General features: G+C 51.0%; 1 protein-coding gene across 1 annotated transcript in view; it reads left to right on the forward strand.

Moving 5' to 3' along the window:
- EXOC3L4 (exocyst complex component 3 like 4) overlaps positions 1-14,838 on the forward strand; it is a 37,244-nt gene extending 22,406 nt beyond the window's left edge. The window contains exons 7-12 of the mRNA XM_009936845.2: positions 895-990; positions 3,816-3,930; positions 5,966-6,088; positions 8,733-8,885; positions 9,863-9,984; positions 12,118-14,838. Coding sequence (XP_009935147.2) covers positions 895-990; positions 3,816-3,930; positions 5,966-6,088; positions 8,733-8,885; positions 9,863-9,984; positions 12,118-12,280 — 772 coding nt within the window. The 3' untranslated portion in view covers positions 12,281-14,838. The remainder of the gene's footprint in view (positions 1-894; positions 991-3,815; positions 3,931-5,965; positions 6,089-8,732; positions 8,886-9,862; positions 9,985-12,117) is intronic.
- The last annotated feature ends 1,512 nt before the right edge of the window (positions 14,839-16,350 follow it).

Consider the following 16,350-nt stretch of genomic DNA (forward strand, 5'->3'; position numbering starts at 1 on the left):
ACCTTCATCTCCAACAGCCCAGCAATATACACTTGTCTCTCATACCCTGAGCAAACAGGGTATTTCAAACCAGCAGTTTGGCTTTGAAGTCTGCCTGGGTTTTTGAGGAGAATTGTGGTACCTACTGATGCACCTTTTAATTTTTTCTCCTTTTTTCCTTTTTTCCTTTTTTCTAAAACTGGTGTAAAATGCGAGCTGGGGCAGCAAGGGCTCCCAGATAAAAGAGTCACTGAAACTTAAGCTTTTCCTTAAACAAACCCGAGAGGCAAGTGGCCGAGGCTGACCCAAACAGGTTGCTTTATCCTAACAAAGAATCAGACCGACCAGCAAAGCCTGCCTGAGCACGCAGCCTCCTGGCTGCCAAACAGCTGTCAAAACCATGAATGCTGCGTGACGTGGAAAACAGATCCTTAACACACCACACTGAGGTTACAGGGAGGAAATGGAGGTGTGCTGCCCTGCTCAGACTCACCTGCTGCTCGAAAATCAGCCCTGAGGCAAATCTCTTCCTTGTGTGCTCAAGAGGGTAGATATTCTATCGTCACTCCAAAAAGCCAGAGAAACGAAGGGCCAGACTGATGAGCCTGAGTACCACAGCCACAGTTAATCCCTCAGCGTGAGGAAAAGTCAGAGACTGGGTGTGCTGAGATCCCTGGCGTCTCTCCAAAGCTGCTGTGTACCCGCTCAGGCGAGCGCACCCTAAACCCGTAATTATCTGCCATCTATTCCCCGCCAATGCACACGCATGTTACGACAGCTGGAAAAAATCTGTCTGCAGACAGAGGGGACAGGTTGGGCCAGCCACCGGTGTCTTCTGACATTGTGGTGTACGCAGAAGATGAGCCACCCTCGGTCCCCCCGGTGTTAGCGTTACCTGCTTGTCTTCTCCCGCAGGTTCGGGGAGGAGTTCGTGGCCTGGAGCACTGCCCAGGACAGCCCCATCTTTGCACCCTACTTCATTGCCTACATCAACAGCTTCCACGACCTGATGTAAGTCTGCTCCCTTGAGCTGAGCCACCGCGTTGCCGGGGTCCGGGAGGGTGGCAGCGTACGGAAGGGAAAGACCGAGGTCTTCTCGGGGTGGCCCGCGGGGTGCTCAGCCTCCAGCCCTTCCTCACCTCACAGAGGGGATGTTCCCCAAGATATGCAGATAAAAGCCACAAGGATGAAAAGATAGAAGCAGGCATGGATCCAGTGCTTGAGTGAAAGCTTTAGCATCATTTCCAGCCCTTCTTTTTCAGCCTCAGAGGAGGGGTTTTTTTCATATTTTGTTCTGGAGATTAGCAGTATAAACCCGGCAACAGGGTCTGACAGCTGCTTTTGGCACTGGGCTGGAGGAAACTCTGTGAAAGCACTCAACCTCCAAATAAACCCCTGCCATTGCTGCCGGCAGCGGAACTTCTAGGGCTTTGCATCTGTTATGAATTAGTTATTTAAAGCCATGGGTTGAAAAGGCCTCTGAGGAACAGGTGTGTGCCCCCCAGCTCTGACCATCCAAGAGTGCTTCCAGGAGAGGGGCAGTGTCCCCATAAGTGGGATGGTGCGGGTCAGTGTGTGTCCCAGGGCCTGGCCCGTCATCCCAGTGCTGCAGCACATGGTGACCCAGGGTTCCCACCCCGCAGCTGCCCGCACAGCCGCCGCAGCCCTGCGGTGCCGCGGGGAACCGGGGCTGCTTGTATGGCACCTGCCCCAGGGGCACGGTCTGCAGCCATGCAGGGATGTGGCCCACCAACGCCCAGGGGCTCTTCGGCATCTGGGGACAACCCTGCCATGCAGATGTGGTGTTTCAGAGGCCAACTAAGCCAGCCGACACGCAGCTGAGGCCTGGGGTCTGGCCACCGAGAAGCTGGGGTCGTTATCTCCAGCCCATGGTGCTGCATCGCTGCCCGGCGCTGCCTGCGGTGGGGATGCTCAGTGCCAAATATTGTTCAGGGGATGCAGAGGATTTCGTGTTGCGGCATCTCACAGGAGCAGACGGCTCCAGCCGCAGGGAGCACTACCGTCGGGAAGTCTCTAGATGGCACGGTCTCTCCAGCAATGCTGTCCTTGCCGAGGAGCCGGCTTCTTCTCCCGCCTCCTGCCCCTGCGGAGGATTACAGAATCACAGAATGGTCGGGGTTGGAAGGGACCTCTGTGGGTCATCTAGTCCAACCATCCTGCCGAAGCAGGGTCACCTACAGCAGGCTGCACAGGACCTTGTCCAGGCGGGTCTTGAATATCTCCAGAGAAGGAGACTCCACAACCTCCCTGGGCAGCCTGTTCCAGTGCTCCGTCACCCTCAGAGGGAAGAAGTTCTTCCTCATGTTCAGACGGAACTTCCTGTGCCTCAGTTTGTGCCCATTGCCCCTTGTCCTGTCACTGGGCACCACTGAAAAGAGCTTGGCCCCATCCTCCTGACACCCACCCTTCAGATATTTGTAAGCATATATTAGGTCCCCTCTCAGCCTTCTCTTCTTCAGGCTGAACAAGCCCAGCTCCCTCAGCTTCTCCTCGTAGGAGAGATGCTCCAGTCCCCTCACCATCCTCGTAGCCCTCCGCTGGACTCTTTCCAGTCGCTCCTCATCTTTCTTGAAGTGGGGAGCCCAGAACTGGACGCAGTACTCCAGGTGGGGCCTCACTAGGGCAGTGTAGAGGGGGAGGAGAACCTCCCTCGACCTGCTGGGCACACTCCTCCTAATGCACCCCAGGATGCCATTGGCCTTCTTGGCAAGCAGGGCACGCTGCTGGCTCATGGTCAACTAGGATTGCTCTCCCCTTCCCCGCTGGGCACTGGCGACATGGAGCAGGGAGAAGCCAGCCCCAGGCAGGGAGCTGGCAGGCGTTTGGGTGGTGGATTGTCTCTGCTGGGTTTGTTCCTGCATCAAGTTAAATATTTGTCAGCCTGAGGTGATGAGTTGCTGGGCAGATATTGTGGATGCTGGATGCAGACTACAGGTGTTCAGCAGGAGTCATGGACCTGACCTGCCAGCCTGTGGCGAGAAGGTTGCTCTCACATGTTTTGTAGTCCTGCCTGGGCAGCCTCAGACATATAAATTAGCTACCAGGCAGCAGCAAGAACCTGCTGTGTTCTGTGCTCACAGCAGCAGACGTGGCATGTCCAGGGATGCTCCGGACCACTAGCATTTTGATGGTGCTGCCTCATTTCCCCCTGGAGTGTGTTACAGCAGGACAGGGATGGGAAGTGAGAGGAAAGCCAGGAGCTCGCAATGCCCCTGAAGCCCACACACACTGCTGGGGATTTCACTAGACTCTCAGAAGTTGTGTTTTCTTCCTCCTCACTTGTGCGAAACCTTGCAGAAGTACACACTGTCCCTAGGAAACTCCACAGGTTTCAGCCTCCATGGTTCACCATCCCAGCTGCTGCCGATAGACACTGTGCAGAGTGAGTCAGCCAGGCGCTGGGGGACGAAGGGTCGACAGCTTTCCCTGCTCTGGCTTTATTATTTACTCCTCCCTTATCCCGTAAGCCCCTCGGTGCTCTCTCAAGTACCTGGAGATCATTCAGCAGAAGTATTGCTCAAGCGAAAAAGTAATCAGCCTACGCAATCGCTCCGCATGGCTGAACCATCCCACCTGATGACGAAGTAGGTGTTTTTTTAAGCACAGTTACTCAGTTGTGATTAATTTTCAGTGTATAGAATTGTGCAAAAAGAGTCAGTACTTTGACCCACCAAGTGTTTTCAAGAGGAAGTACCAGATACACAAATTTATTTAAAAATAATGCCCAAGATACCAATCTGGACAAAATGCTTAGGGCAGTGTAATAGTTTACGTTTTAACATCAACTGATTGGTGGTGTCTCTCTCTCTTTATAGCTCAGGGTTAGAAACAGTGTTTAAACTCAACACTGAGGAACTGCAGAAGATTTCAGCAGCTCTGACAAGGAACTTCACAAACATTTTTTTTAATAAATTAAGAACAAAAGCACAGGTAAGAGGATCTTGGCTACCTTATTTCCTAAATATCAGGGGTATATGCAGGACCACTGCAGCAGCTGAAGGCCATTGCCCTTCCCTTCACCAACTAAACCTCATTTTGCAGCGCATGACGTTATGGTCCCTCCAAAATGCATCGTGCCTAACATTCGTAGGAATCCTCCCTAACCCAAAGTGGTACTTCCAGCGTCCTGGGAGATTTTCACTGTGAGCAGCGATGCATTTGTCAAGCTGTTTACTTTAGTACAATGGCAGCCAAAAGAAAAGGGTGTTCAGTGGCCTGCAGCATCTCAGGCAAAGTAGTGGGGGGAACGCTTACCCATGGTGAAGCACCAGGGAAGTCAGCTGGACACCACCAATGGGCTGGTTTTCCTTCTATCAGAACATTTGGGTTTTTCAGGACTTTGATTTACTCTTACTTATTTGTAGATCTGCCATCACGGTCTGTGATCAGCCTCTTCATACAGGACAGAATTCATTCTGGTAGAGGTGATTTTTCCAGGCTGTTTCCATGGTGAAGAAAGACTGATTCTTTCAGCGTGACGATGCTAAAGCTCTGGTACCAGCTCATAAAGCTCTGATACCAGCTTAACTTGTGTTAAAAGGCCTAAAAGGCAATGTGCTGCAATGCAGTTTGTGCTTCCCAGGTGCTGTAGGTGGGACTTTCTGCTCTCAGCTGGCTGGGGGTCCACTAGCCGTGGCTGGTACAACATGAGAGGTGGGGGAAATTTAGCATTTGGTCCCACCTCTTTTCACTCATCCTAAATCACTTTCTAAATCACCAAGCATAACTTTCAGAAACCAAGACAGTCGCACAACTGCTCCGATGAAGGCCAAGCCCGCCTGGCCAAGGGGACTTTCCAGTGACTGCAGAGCTTGTCTTGGAGCCTAAGAGGGAAGGCAAGGAAGGAGTCAAGCCAAAGCATTGAGCAAGAGAGCCAAAATGCCGTGAGAACTGAGAGCAGCTGAGGCTGGGGACACGGCAGGAGGGCACGAGTGGAGGAAATAATTGTAAAGGAGACTGCTAGGAGTCTAAAGACACATATTCTGAGAGCTGAGGAGAAAATTACAAAGGGGATGTGCCAGAGAAGGGATATTTTGAATCAGGCCCTTAGCGGAGTCTCTTCCAGGTGCCATCAGAAGCCTTTAGCAGATATTGCTGTGTTTCAATGTGGAGACACATTAGCTCCAGGGACCAGGCAAGGGAAAGAGCCCACTAGAGACACTCGGTCAGAGCATCTTGTACCCATGGCAGATGGGACATGGTGCCATCACTCCCATGTCAGCACTGACCGAGGCATCAAGTTGGGGATGCTCCCAGCTGCTATTTGCCCCCACCACATGAGAGCAATGAGCAGAAGGAAAATCCCAGTGACACCTCACGCAGATAGGTGGGTTTGTAGGGTGTAAAGACATCCAGCCCCCTGCAAGTGCCGTGAGCAAGAGGCACTTCATTTGCTTGTGGAGAAGGCTGGAGGGGTGATGGAATACTGGACAAATTTCCAACAAATTCACTACCAAGTGACTTGTCATGTCCATAGCTGGTGCAAACCCATGTAACACTAGAACACATGGTTGCACCCCACAGCCTGTTCTAGCCATGGCTGAGTTTCCTCTGATTAGCATTCACATCTGTTTCTTCATCCATACAGTGGGGATACCAGTTTATTTACCTACAGAAATATAGCTGGTGGATTAGAAGAAGGCACAGAGCAAGGAAATGACGTGTCCCAAGTAAATCTTTAATGCCAAAGTATCTCCTGCTCGGGGAGTGATGCTTCTTCTGTCTGCATCAGGGCGCAGAACTGGGAGACGTGGGTCTGAACTCCCTGGGGTGGAGAAGGAAACCCAGCCGGCTTCATGCTCCTGGTGCCTAACTCCTGGTGTGTCTTCACACAGGGTGGGTACATCGTCAGGGCTCTGTGCTTTTTGGTTCAAGTCCCTGAGCAGGCATGCAGCTGGGTGCCTTTGGTTAGTACATCAGCTAGTCTGAGTGTTACAGGTGCCATCAGTGAGCTGTCTTTTTTCAGCCACTCCTGAAGAAAATCCTGACCAAGGACTGGATTTTGGCGACGGAAAGGCCGAACTCACTGGCGCTGGCGGTCTCGCAGTTCTCCAAGCACCTGCAGCACATGAGGGAGCCCGTGGGGCAGGTAGGCAGCTGGTCTGTGCCCAGGCACAGGGGTGCTGGGGGGGTCACACCGTCATTTTCAGGCTGTTGTCCAACCTGCAGACTCCTCTCCAGTGGTGGGGGGTGTTAACAACTGTGAGGACTGTTGATGTGGGGGAGTTCATCTATTACTGTACTTCCATGTGAGAAAAAGCAACATCCTTCCTTTCTGTAGTTTAAATACGGGAACTGACTTCTTTAAAGAGAAACAAAGATCTTTGGTGAACGTTACCACTGAACATTATAATTCCATGAGTCACAGGCTTATACGCTCCTTTCACATCTGTGCAGTTGTGAAATAAATGGGTAGGTGATAACAGTTCTATATTTAAAATCTTCAAGCGCCACCAAAACCTGCTTTTAAAACAGTCCTAAACATCCCTCTTTGCTACTGAGGAGCCAAACTGCCAGCACAAAATCGTGGGCTATTTCTGGGTAAAGAGTGTTTCCATGGCACTTGCATGGGCACTGCCATCACTCTGTGCTGGAGCAAGGGGCTGCTAGCCACCAGCTCTCTTTGGCAGGGCTGGCCTGGGCAGTGTGGCCTGATGGTGTGCTGCCTTCACGTGGTCCCCTCTACACCCTCGGCTGCTGCTAAATCACAGAATCACAGAATCACAGAATAGTAGGGGTTGGAAGGGACCTCTGTGGGTCATCTAGTCCAACCATCCTGCTGAAGCAGGGTCACCTACAGCAAGCTGCACAGGACTTTGTCCAGGCAGGTCTTGAATATCTCCAGAGAAGGAGACTCCACAACCTCCCTGGGCAGCCTGTTCCAGGGCTCCGTCACCCTCAGAGGGAAGAAGTTCTTCCTCATGTTCAGACGGAACTTCCTGTGCCTCAGTTTGTGCCCATTGCCCCTTGTCCTGTCACTGGGCACCACTGAAAGGAGCTTGGCCCCATCCTCCTGACACCCACCCTTCAGATATTTATAAGCATTTATAAGGTCCCCTCGCAGCCTTCTCTTCTTCAGGCTGAACAAGCCCGGTTCCCTCAACCTCTCCTCGTAGGGGAGATGTTCCAGTCCCCTCATCATCCTCGTAGCCCTCCGCTGGACTCTCTCCAGTAGCTCTTCATCTTTCTTGAACTGGGGAGCCCAGAACTGGACGCAGTACTCTAGATGAGGCCTCACTATGGCAGTGTAGAGGGGAAGGAGAACCTCCCTCGTCCTGCTGGCCACACTCTTCTTGATGCACCCCAGGATCCCATTGGCTTTCTTGGCAGCCAGGGCACACTGCTGGCTCATGGTTAGCCTGTCGTCCACCAGGACACCCAGGTCCCTCTCCGCAGAGCTGCTCACCAGCAGGTCCACCCCAAGCCTGTACTGGTGCATGAGGTTGTTCCTCCCCAGGTGCAGGACCCTGCATTTGCCTTTGTTGAACCTCATCAGGTTCCTCTCTGCCCAGCTTTCCAGCCTGTCCAGGTCACGCTGAATGGCAGCACAGCCTTCCGGTGTATCTACCACACCTCCCAGTTTGGTGTCATCAGCAGACTTGCTGAGGGTACATTCTAACTCTTCATCCAGGTCGTTGATGAAGAAGTTAAACAAGACTGGGCCCAGTACTGACCCCTGGGGGACACCACTTGTTACCAGCCTCCAACTAGACTCAGAGCCGCTGATGACAACCCTCTGAGTTCTGCCATTCAGCCAGTTCTCTATCCACTTCACCGACCACTCATCCAGCCCACACTTCCTGAGCTTCCCTAGGAGGATATCATGGGAGACTGTGTCAAAAGCCTTGCTGAAGTCCAGGTAGACAACATCCACGGCTCTCCCTTCGTCTACCCAGCCAGTCATGTCATCGTAGAAACTATTAGATTGGTCAGGCATCATTTCCCCTTGGTGAATCCATGCTGACTACTCCTGATAACCTTCTTTTCTTCCACTTGCTTCATGATGGCCTCCAGGATAAGCTGCTCCATCACCTTTCCCGGGATGGAGGTGAGGCTGACCGGCCTGTAGTTCCCTGGGTCCTCCTTCTTGCCCTTTTTGAAGATTGGAGTGACATTGGCCTTTCTCCAGTCCTCGGGCACCTCTCCTGTCCTCCAGGACCTCTCAAAGATGATGGAGAGTGGCTCAGCAATGACATCCGCCAGCTCCCTCAGCACTCGTGGGTGCATTCCATCGGGGCCCATGGATTTGTGGACATCCAGATCACTTAAGCGATCCCTCACACAATCCTCCTCGACCAAGGGAAAGTCGTCCTCTCTGTAGGCTTCTTCTCTTACCTCCGGGGCCTGGGATTCCTGAGGGCCAGTCTTAGCACTGAAGACTGAAGCAAAGAAGGCATTCAGTAGCTCTGCCTTCTCCGCATCCTCCGTCACCAGGACACCCGCCTCATTCAGCAGTGGCCCCACGTTGTCCCTAGCCTTCCTTTTGCTGCTGATGTAGTTGAAGAAGCCCTTCTTGTTGTTTTTGACATCCCTTGCCAGCTTCAATTCCAGGTGGGCCTTGGCCTTCCTCGTCGCATCCCTGCATGCTCTCACCACGTTTCTGTACTCTTCCCAAGTGGCCTGCCCCTCTTTCCAAAAGACCAAGACCCAAGGGCTTCCCCTGCTCTCTCTCACTGCCGTGGCCTTGCATGGGAACCACAGAGAAACCATGAGGTTTGCTTTTTTTTAACCAGGAACTTCTACGTGACATTCATAAGTACGTGGTGAGGGAATACATCAGGCAGGTCATCAAACCCCGACGGAAAATGAATGGAGAGACGCGGCAGCAAGTGAGCCAAAAGATGCATGAGGAAGCCAGAATCCTTAACAATACGCTCATTGATCAGGTATGTGAGTTCCCTCCTGGCATCCCCTGGCTGCCCTGTTCCCAGACGTGCAATGTCTCGGCTTGGCTTCCCTGGGACCAAGGCGGCAAGCTCTCTTGGATGGCAAGCCTCAAGAAACCTAGAAGTGCTTAAAGGAGAACAAGCGAGGTGGTTACTGCAGGTTCATGGCATGGACTTCCAGCCCTGTGGCTACTCTGCAGTAGTGGCTTGTGCGTGCTCAGCTGGTGGCTCTCTGAATGCAACACTCGGTGTTTTATCACACTCCAAGGTGCACAGGCACTTTGCGTAGGGTGGTTCATGTGTTGTAGGATCACACTCACCCCGTGGCAACTTCCTCCTGGGTCTGTTCCCTTGGGCCATGGAACACACCTTATTGCCAAAGAATTCCTGCCCTAGGTACCACTCATGGAGATGACTCCAGTGAGAGGGTCCATCCAGGTGCACAGTCTGCATACAAGAGGGTAATGGAGAGAAAATTGCAGCATTTTTGCATGTTTTGTGGCTAGGCAACATCAGTCTGGGATTTTCAGGGAAGCCAAAGTTGAATTCATTGGATTTTGCAGAAAGTCAGGTGTCTGGGGCACTAAATCCAGTAAGGCAGATCCTTCTCAAAGATGAGGCACATGAAATTATCAGGCAGCAGGAGGTGAAGTCTCTGGCATCCACTGCCATGCCGGACCACAGCCACAACACCCTGCTCAGGGTCTGGCTCCCTAGGGTGCTCGTGAGCATTGGGGAGTGCAGAGTTGGGCCCCGGCGGGGCTCTCGGGGTGCCGTGCCATCACCACCCAGTGCTGCCTCGGCCAGCACCCTGTTGCCCCCAAGCAGCATGCTACCCACTCAAGGACAGCCTGTCCTGCCTGCAGCAGTACTGTCTTACACCAGTGAAAGCCACCGTGCTTTGCACTGCAGGTAAAAGCGCATTTTGCAGGTGCTGCGCTCCCCGCTGACATCCCCGTGTCCCTCCTTGTTCACAGGGCTCTGACTCCAGCTGGCTGCTTCCCGCCATACACCACATTGCCAATATCGTTGGGGAGAAGAAAAAAGACAAGATCAAGGAGTATGTCAAGGAGCTGTGTCAGGATTATCCAGATATCAGGTACTTGAAAAGGCAGACACCAGAACTGCTGGGGTCCACCCCAAACAGTGCCAGCTCGCCCCTTGCCTTGGCCAAGCTCTTCAGCTTCTCTTCTCTGCTGGTAGCCACACGTCAGAGATCAAGGTGCCAGTAACAAGGGAATCCCGTCTTTTTTTTTCTTCCTTTATGACTATATCCCTTCTCTTTTTTTCCTCTGGATCCGACAATGCACACAGATCTGCTGAATCTGATAATGCACATGTTACCTCAAAAGTCTCTTCATTTTAAAATAGAATAGAATAGAATAGAATAGAATAGAATAGAATAGAATAGAATAGAATAGAATAGTATTTTAGTTGGAAAAGGCCTACAACTATCATCTAGTCCAACTGGCTAGCTACTTCAGGGCTGACCAAAAGTTCAATGATGTTATTAAGGGCATTGTCCAAATGCGTCTTTAACACTGACAGGCTTGGGGCATCGACCACCTCTCCAGGAAGCCTGTTTCCAGTGTTTGACCACCCTCTCGGCAAAGAAATGCTTCCTAACATCAAGTCTAAATCTCCTCTGATGCAGCTCTGAACCATTCCTTTGTGCTGCCACTGGATACCATTTTATTACTGGAAGGGAGCCTTGCTTTACTGTAAAGCTCCAGGTTGCTTTTCAGTGCATCACCAGCATTAGTCCAGCTTGCCAATTTGCAGGCTTCAGCTTTGGAGCAAATAGTTTGTCTCCTGTTCCCAGGCTCAGACCTCAAAGTGCAGCAGAGATTAACAGAGTTCAGCTGCAGTTTCTGAAAGGGCCTTAACACAGCCATTAAATTTTGGAATAAACCACGAATTCTTTCTTTTTCACTTTCCGTTTGCTGTTCCAAAGCAGCATCTGCAAAATTTAAGGCTACTGGAAAAGTAAACAAAGTGACTAGCTCTGTGGACGGCTAAGCAGCTGCATATCAGAAGTTACCTCCTCTGCTACAGCTCTTCTACCAAATATTGAGAGGGAATATCACTGGTACAGCTTGCAAAAAACTCAGTTTCATCAGAGCCATTTCAGAAAAAGACCAAAGGCTTTTGCACTGCATTACACAGTTCATGCTGGATAACATTTATACAATCAAAATAAACCATAAATTTATCAGCTTGCCCAGAACACTGAAGTGGACCCTCAAATACTCAGAAAAAAATGACATTAAATATGTTTTCCTCTCCTCAAAAGGGAGGCTCAAAATTTTTCAGAAGTGTATTTAACTTGAGTGGGTCAGATATATTTCAGGCACATCTGTGTGTGGAAATTTAAGATGTGGACTTGAAAAAGACTAATTGTTCCTGAGTAATTTCCTAGGTGAACACACCTATCCTACAAAAAACCCCCCTTCATCCCCATGGCCAGACTAAGCTGAGGAAGGAGGCAGTGACTGTTCTGGGAAGGATAGGGAAGGTAAATGGTGGCCAGTCAGGCTCAGCTATTTGAAAAAAAATTTCCAGGCAGAAAAGCTATTTACAAGGCTGTGATTTGTGGTACTTCTTCATCATTAGCTTTAGACCAAAGCAAGGTTTTAAGGTTTGATTGATCGATTATTTCCTGGTTTCCCACTATTAATACTTTTTTTAATAATTAAGTTTGGAAAACGAGGCGGAACCTGCTGGACCTGCATTCCTTCCTGTTCGGGTCTCTGTTAATTCTTCCCCTGAGCTCTTGGAGACGTTGCTGAGTTTGTATACACCGAGATTACTGGAACAGGGCATGTTTCCGAGTTGGCTTTCTGAGCTCTAATCTAATTAGTGCCTGTCAGCTTCCTAAATATTAGCACTTCCATTACTCAACTCAAAATAATCATTAAATAACAGGTCTGCAGCCTCTCAGGAAAACTTTCAAGAGACCTCACGTGTATGTGGAGATGGAGGAGGAAATTCCCCGAAGCACCAGCAGCAGGAGGGCGTCCCACCAGCGCAAGATGCTGGGAGCTGGTACTTGCTGGCTCGGTACCTCCGGAGGCTGCACACCCCTGTCCTGGTGGCTCCTCCAGCGCAGTGAGGGGATGTTCCCCGGCGCTTTGTCACGGCCTCTCTCCATCTCCGTCGCTGTTGTTGGTTGGGTACCTCTGGGCTGGTTTTGCTCGCCAGGACTGAGCGAGGTCTTGTTTGGTTTCTGCAGGAAGGAGCACATCCTGGCAGTCCTCGCGGTCCGGGGGCTGGGGCGCACCAGGAAAGCGGCAATTTTTCGTCAAGGCTACCATGCGCTGGAGAGCCCCGATGGTGGGCAGGACAGCACACTCTTCGCTGAAATTGATGCCCCGCCGGTCATGGGCTGCTTCTAAAGCAAAACCAAGCCAGCAGTCAGCATCCTCCCTCCTCTTACCCTGCCTCTGCAGCATGATCTGCCACCTCGCCTCGCTCCTCTGCAAACACAACTTTTTGACTGTTGTGGGAAAAGGAGTACTTTCCTGAAGTTGCTATCTCAAGTTCAGAAGCCAAATGCAAAGGACGTGCCAAGACACTGACCTCCTGCAAGAGGCCCTGGGCAGCAGCTCCAGCCCAGGCACTGCGTCCATCCTGCACTTGAAATACAGCTTTATTGCCTGGAGGCTGCTGTGTTGTTTGTTCCAAGACTGAATCTCTTTTCAGAGAACAGGAGAAAACCAAATGGAGTTCACTCAGAGCTATATTAAGGACTGGTCTGCGCGTTGCATAATTATACAGCAGCAGAGCAAGAGCCTCCTTCATAATTAGTGTCCCTGAGCAACCAAGGAGCAGAGTTTGGGCAGGCGTGTGGTAGCACTGACGTCTTGTTTCCTCCCCCATGAACCAGCTGGCCAAGCTGCCATGACAGAAGGTCGGTGACGTCATGACCTGATGCCACAGACCACTACCTGCCTGAGGAGGAAAACCTTGGAGGGTAACCAAACCCCACAGCTGGGGCAAGCAGCACATGGACCACTCTGCACTCCAGGATGGACCCCGTGGCCCTTCTGGTGTTTCAGCAGATTTTCCTCACTCATGGTCTGCCTTGCAAAACTTGTATTGGACTGAAGACCATGCCATCACACCCCCTCTGTATGGGCAGACATATCTGGATCAGATGTGCCATGCAGAGGGAGGCTCTGAGCCCTCCTTGTCCCGGGAAAAAGGGCCACCATGTCCCTAGCCCATTTTCTTGTACGTTCAAAAGTATTTTAACAACTCTGGTACAATCTGACCGCAGTATGAAGCCTAATGTGAGGTGGACAGGCATAGTGCTGCAGATTGGATGCTCATCTGGTGCAAACCAGCATCACCCTTTGACGGGCGTGAAACACCACCAGTTGAACTCCGTGAGGGATCCAAAGCGTTACATCCAGCATCTGCAGGGCAGACTAACAGAGACATCCAGCAGCCTACGGCTGTACAAATCTGATTTTATTTAATCCAATTTATCCTTTAGGTTGCTCTCCACAGGAATTAATCCAAGACTGCACAGAGTCATGTTTACGATCTATCAATTAACGTGATAGATGTGGACATGGCATAGCTTTGAACGCTAATTTGTCTGCTGCAGAGCTTAGAGCATCAGTAGTAAGCCTCTTCCGTTTCCTTTGCTCCAGTTTGCACCAGTATAAATTTCAGCCCATGTGAGCAGCAGGTGACAGGCCAAGGGAGCTGCTCTGATGAATAAGAAATACAGAGTGCACCTTTAATTTGCAAACATCATATGAAAAATTTTCTGAGATAGACTTGCTACCTCCACAATCAGGATGAGGTGTTTTTCTAAAGATGGCTATGAAAAATCAGGTATAAACTGAGAGCCTTGGGCAGCGGAAGAATTTTCTGCCCTGCATCATTCTTCAGTGTAGCTCATGACAATTCCTGCAAATCCTTGGCTTGGTGACTCTCTGTATTTGCTCTGGAGGAGAAGCAGAATACAATCTGTATCTCGCGTTAGGTGTGCAGAGCTCAGGAACACTTTGGAGCTCCTCTTCTCTGTCCTGGGGACCTGGTGCAAGCAGGCTGCCCTGGATTATACCCCCTCTGTGTAAGTGTGAGCTGCATCCCCCATCCCAGCAGAGGGAAAGGCATCAGCACTGGGATATTTACATTTAATGTCAAAAGCATTGACTAAGCGGGGGAGATAAAAGCAGGATTTCAACTTTTGCATCCTCAGTCTGAGACATCTAAGACTGGGTCTTCATAGAAGTGTAGAGTTTGAGGCACTAAAGCCTCAGCAGGAGTATTTGCGCATCAGAAATTTCCCTCTGCCCTGTATGGATCTCTGATCCAAGCACCTCACGCAAGGCATCTGCAGCGCAGAAATCTTCCCAAGTGCATTAAGTGTATACTGGGTTCTCTATTGTTATTTTAGTGGCAGCCTCTCCACAAAGCAGCTGCCTTTCCTCAGGGTCCAGCCGCCTGGCCCTGGGATTAGATAAGGCGCTCGGCTTCCGTTTTCTAATAAAAGCAAGTTGCTGCCCTGAAGTCTGGGAGGAAAGCTGGGCACGATGGCCTGCCTTTTGTCACAGCCTCTCCTGGGACACTCGGATCCCGCAGCCTGGCATCCTGTGAGCCAGTGGCAGGAGCACAGCCTGCTTCCTCCGGGAGCTGCTTGGTCTTGAGCAAACCCGTTTAAGGCTAAACCCATTAAGGAGAGACTACGGTTCGGTCCCTGTCCTGCCCCAGTAGCCATGCAAGCAGAGAGGGAGATCCAGGGCCGGGGAGTGGGGATCCCCCCTAGTTGGGGGGATGCTTGGTCTGGGCTGCGAGAGCAGCTCCCAGAGACAAGGGAGTAAGGAGAGAGGAAGGGCTGTGCTTTCCGAAATGAGCTGCTGCCGTCCAGCTGCCTTCTGTGAAACACCCGGTGTTCATTAGGACAATATTTCACATTCCAATAAAAGAGAACAAAGGCTTCCCAAGGCTTTTATTGTGAAATATGTTGCTCTTGTAGGGAAGTGCCACGGAGCTCACTTATTACCCTTTTTGCTCCCTCTGTTTGCTGTTTCCCTGTGGTTTCTGCCATCAGCCCTGTTCCTGCCCCAGCACACAGCTACATTCACCGCCAGGAGACACAGCTCGCCCTTACCCTGGAGGGCCCAAGCTACCAAGTGTAGACATATCCTCTGGCGAATAAGGCTTTCTCAGAAGTATCCAACTAAATGAAAGAGCCAAACTCTCTCCGGATTTAGCTTCTCAGGGGTGAACACTGCATTTCAGGGGGAGATCTGGCAGAGCTCACATCACTGTGTGGGTGGTGACAAACATTTTTGTTTTTTCAGAGGTCTCTGTTGTTTCACAATACTGTTTGTTTCTGGTTTGGGGTGAAAAGGAGTGGTTCCAGTACTCTCTGTCCAAGAGAACAGCGTCTGTGGCCAGGGCAGCCCACGGGCTGCGGTCTGCCATCTGAGCCTGGCCTTCGGGTGCCATCTTTTCAGCAATTTGGTGAAATTGTCTTTTTGTGGAAGAAGAGCACCACTCCATCACTCACCACCAGTAGCTGGAAAAGCTCCAAACCGCCCCTCAGAGCATCACCAGCCTGAAGCGACCACTCCGCGGGGAAGGGCTGGGAAGCACCAGTGGAGACGGGCAGCAGCCGTCCATGGGTCCCGGCCCCTCTCCCAGGCTCTGCCGGTGCCGGTGCCTGTGTGGGAGCACTCGCTGCAGGCATCAGCTCTGGCTGCAAGAGGGAAAGCAGGAGCCAGGCTGGCAGTCACCGCTTGCTTCAGCCCATGCCCTGCCACAAGTAGAGATGCTCTGTCTGTCGTGCAGATACCGGGTTAGGCAGAATTTAGGTTTCAGGCACATAATTTGCCCTTTACACCTAATCGTCAATGATTTTGCAAGGACAAAGAAGAACTAAGCTGCATTAAGATACGGAAAACAGGCTCACTCCAAGCAAAAAATGCCCAATACCAGGACATTGCAGTAAAAGCACAGAAGGCTGTCCCTGAGAGCTGAGGATCCTAACTGATCAGTCAAAATATTCCAGAAAAAGCCTTTTCGTGCAGCAGCACTATAATGTTCAGAACCCTGCCATGCGATATCTTTCAGAAGAGATGTCTCAATTGGGTTAAAATATTAAGGATGTCCAGTGAGAAGTGGACTGCAATATTACATCCACTTTACGAGCTGGGCAATGTGGCCTGGCACCACCCAGCAAACACAGCTGGGAAAAAAAGGGCAGCCAGGACGCTGTTGTCTCAGGGGTGGCTGAGAAGTAAAGCTGTATTAGTTTTAGACTTAACTACTTCTGTAATTACATATCACAGTTCTCCAAAGCACCAGTGTTTAGAAAACATTTATCTTCTGTATTTTGCATATTTCTCCAGGAGATCTTGCTCTGGTTGCATTTACTGCCCCAAAGCCAGTCATTTCGGTTCCCCGGGCACTGGGCAGATGCAGGAGTGCTCTGCTCAGCATCACT

The sequence above is a fragment of the Opisthocomus hoazin genome, chromosome 7, assembly GCF_030867145.1.
Source record: "Opisthocomus hoazin isolate bOpiHoa1 chromosome 7, bOpiHoa1.hap1, whole genome shotgun sequence".
Classification (NCBI taxonomy): domain Eukaryota; kingdom Metazoa; phylum Chordata; class Aves; order Opisthocomiformes; family Opisthocomidae; genus Opisthocomus; species Opisthocomus hoazin.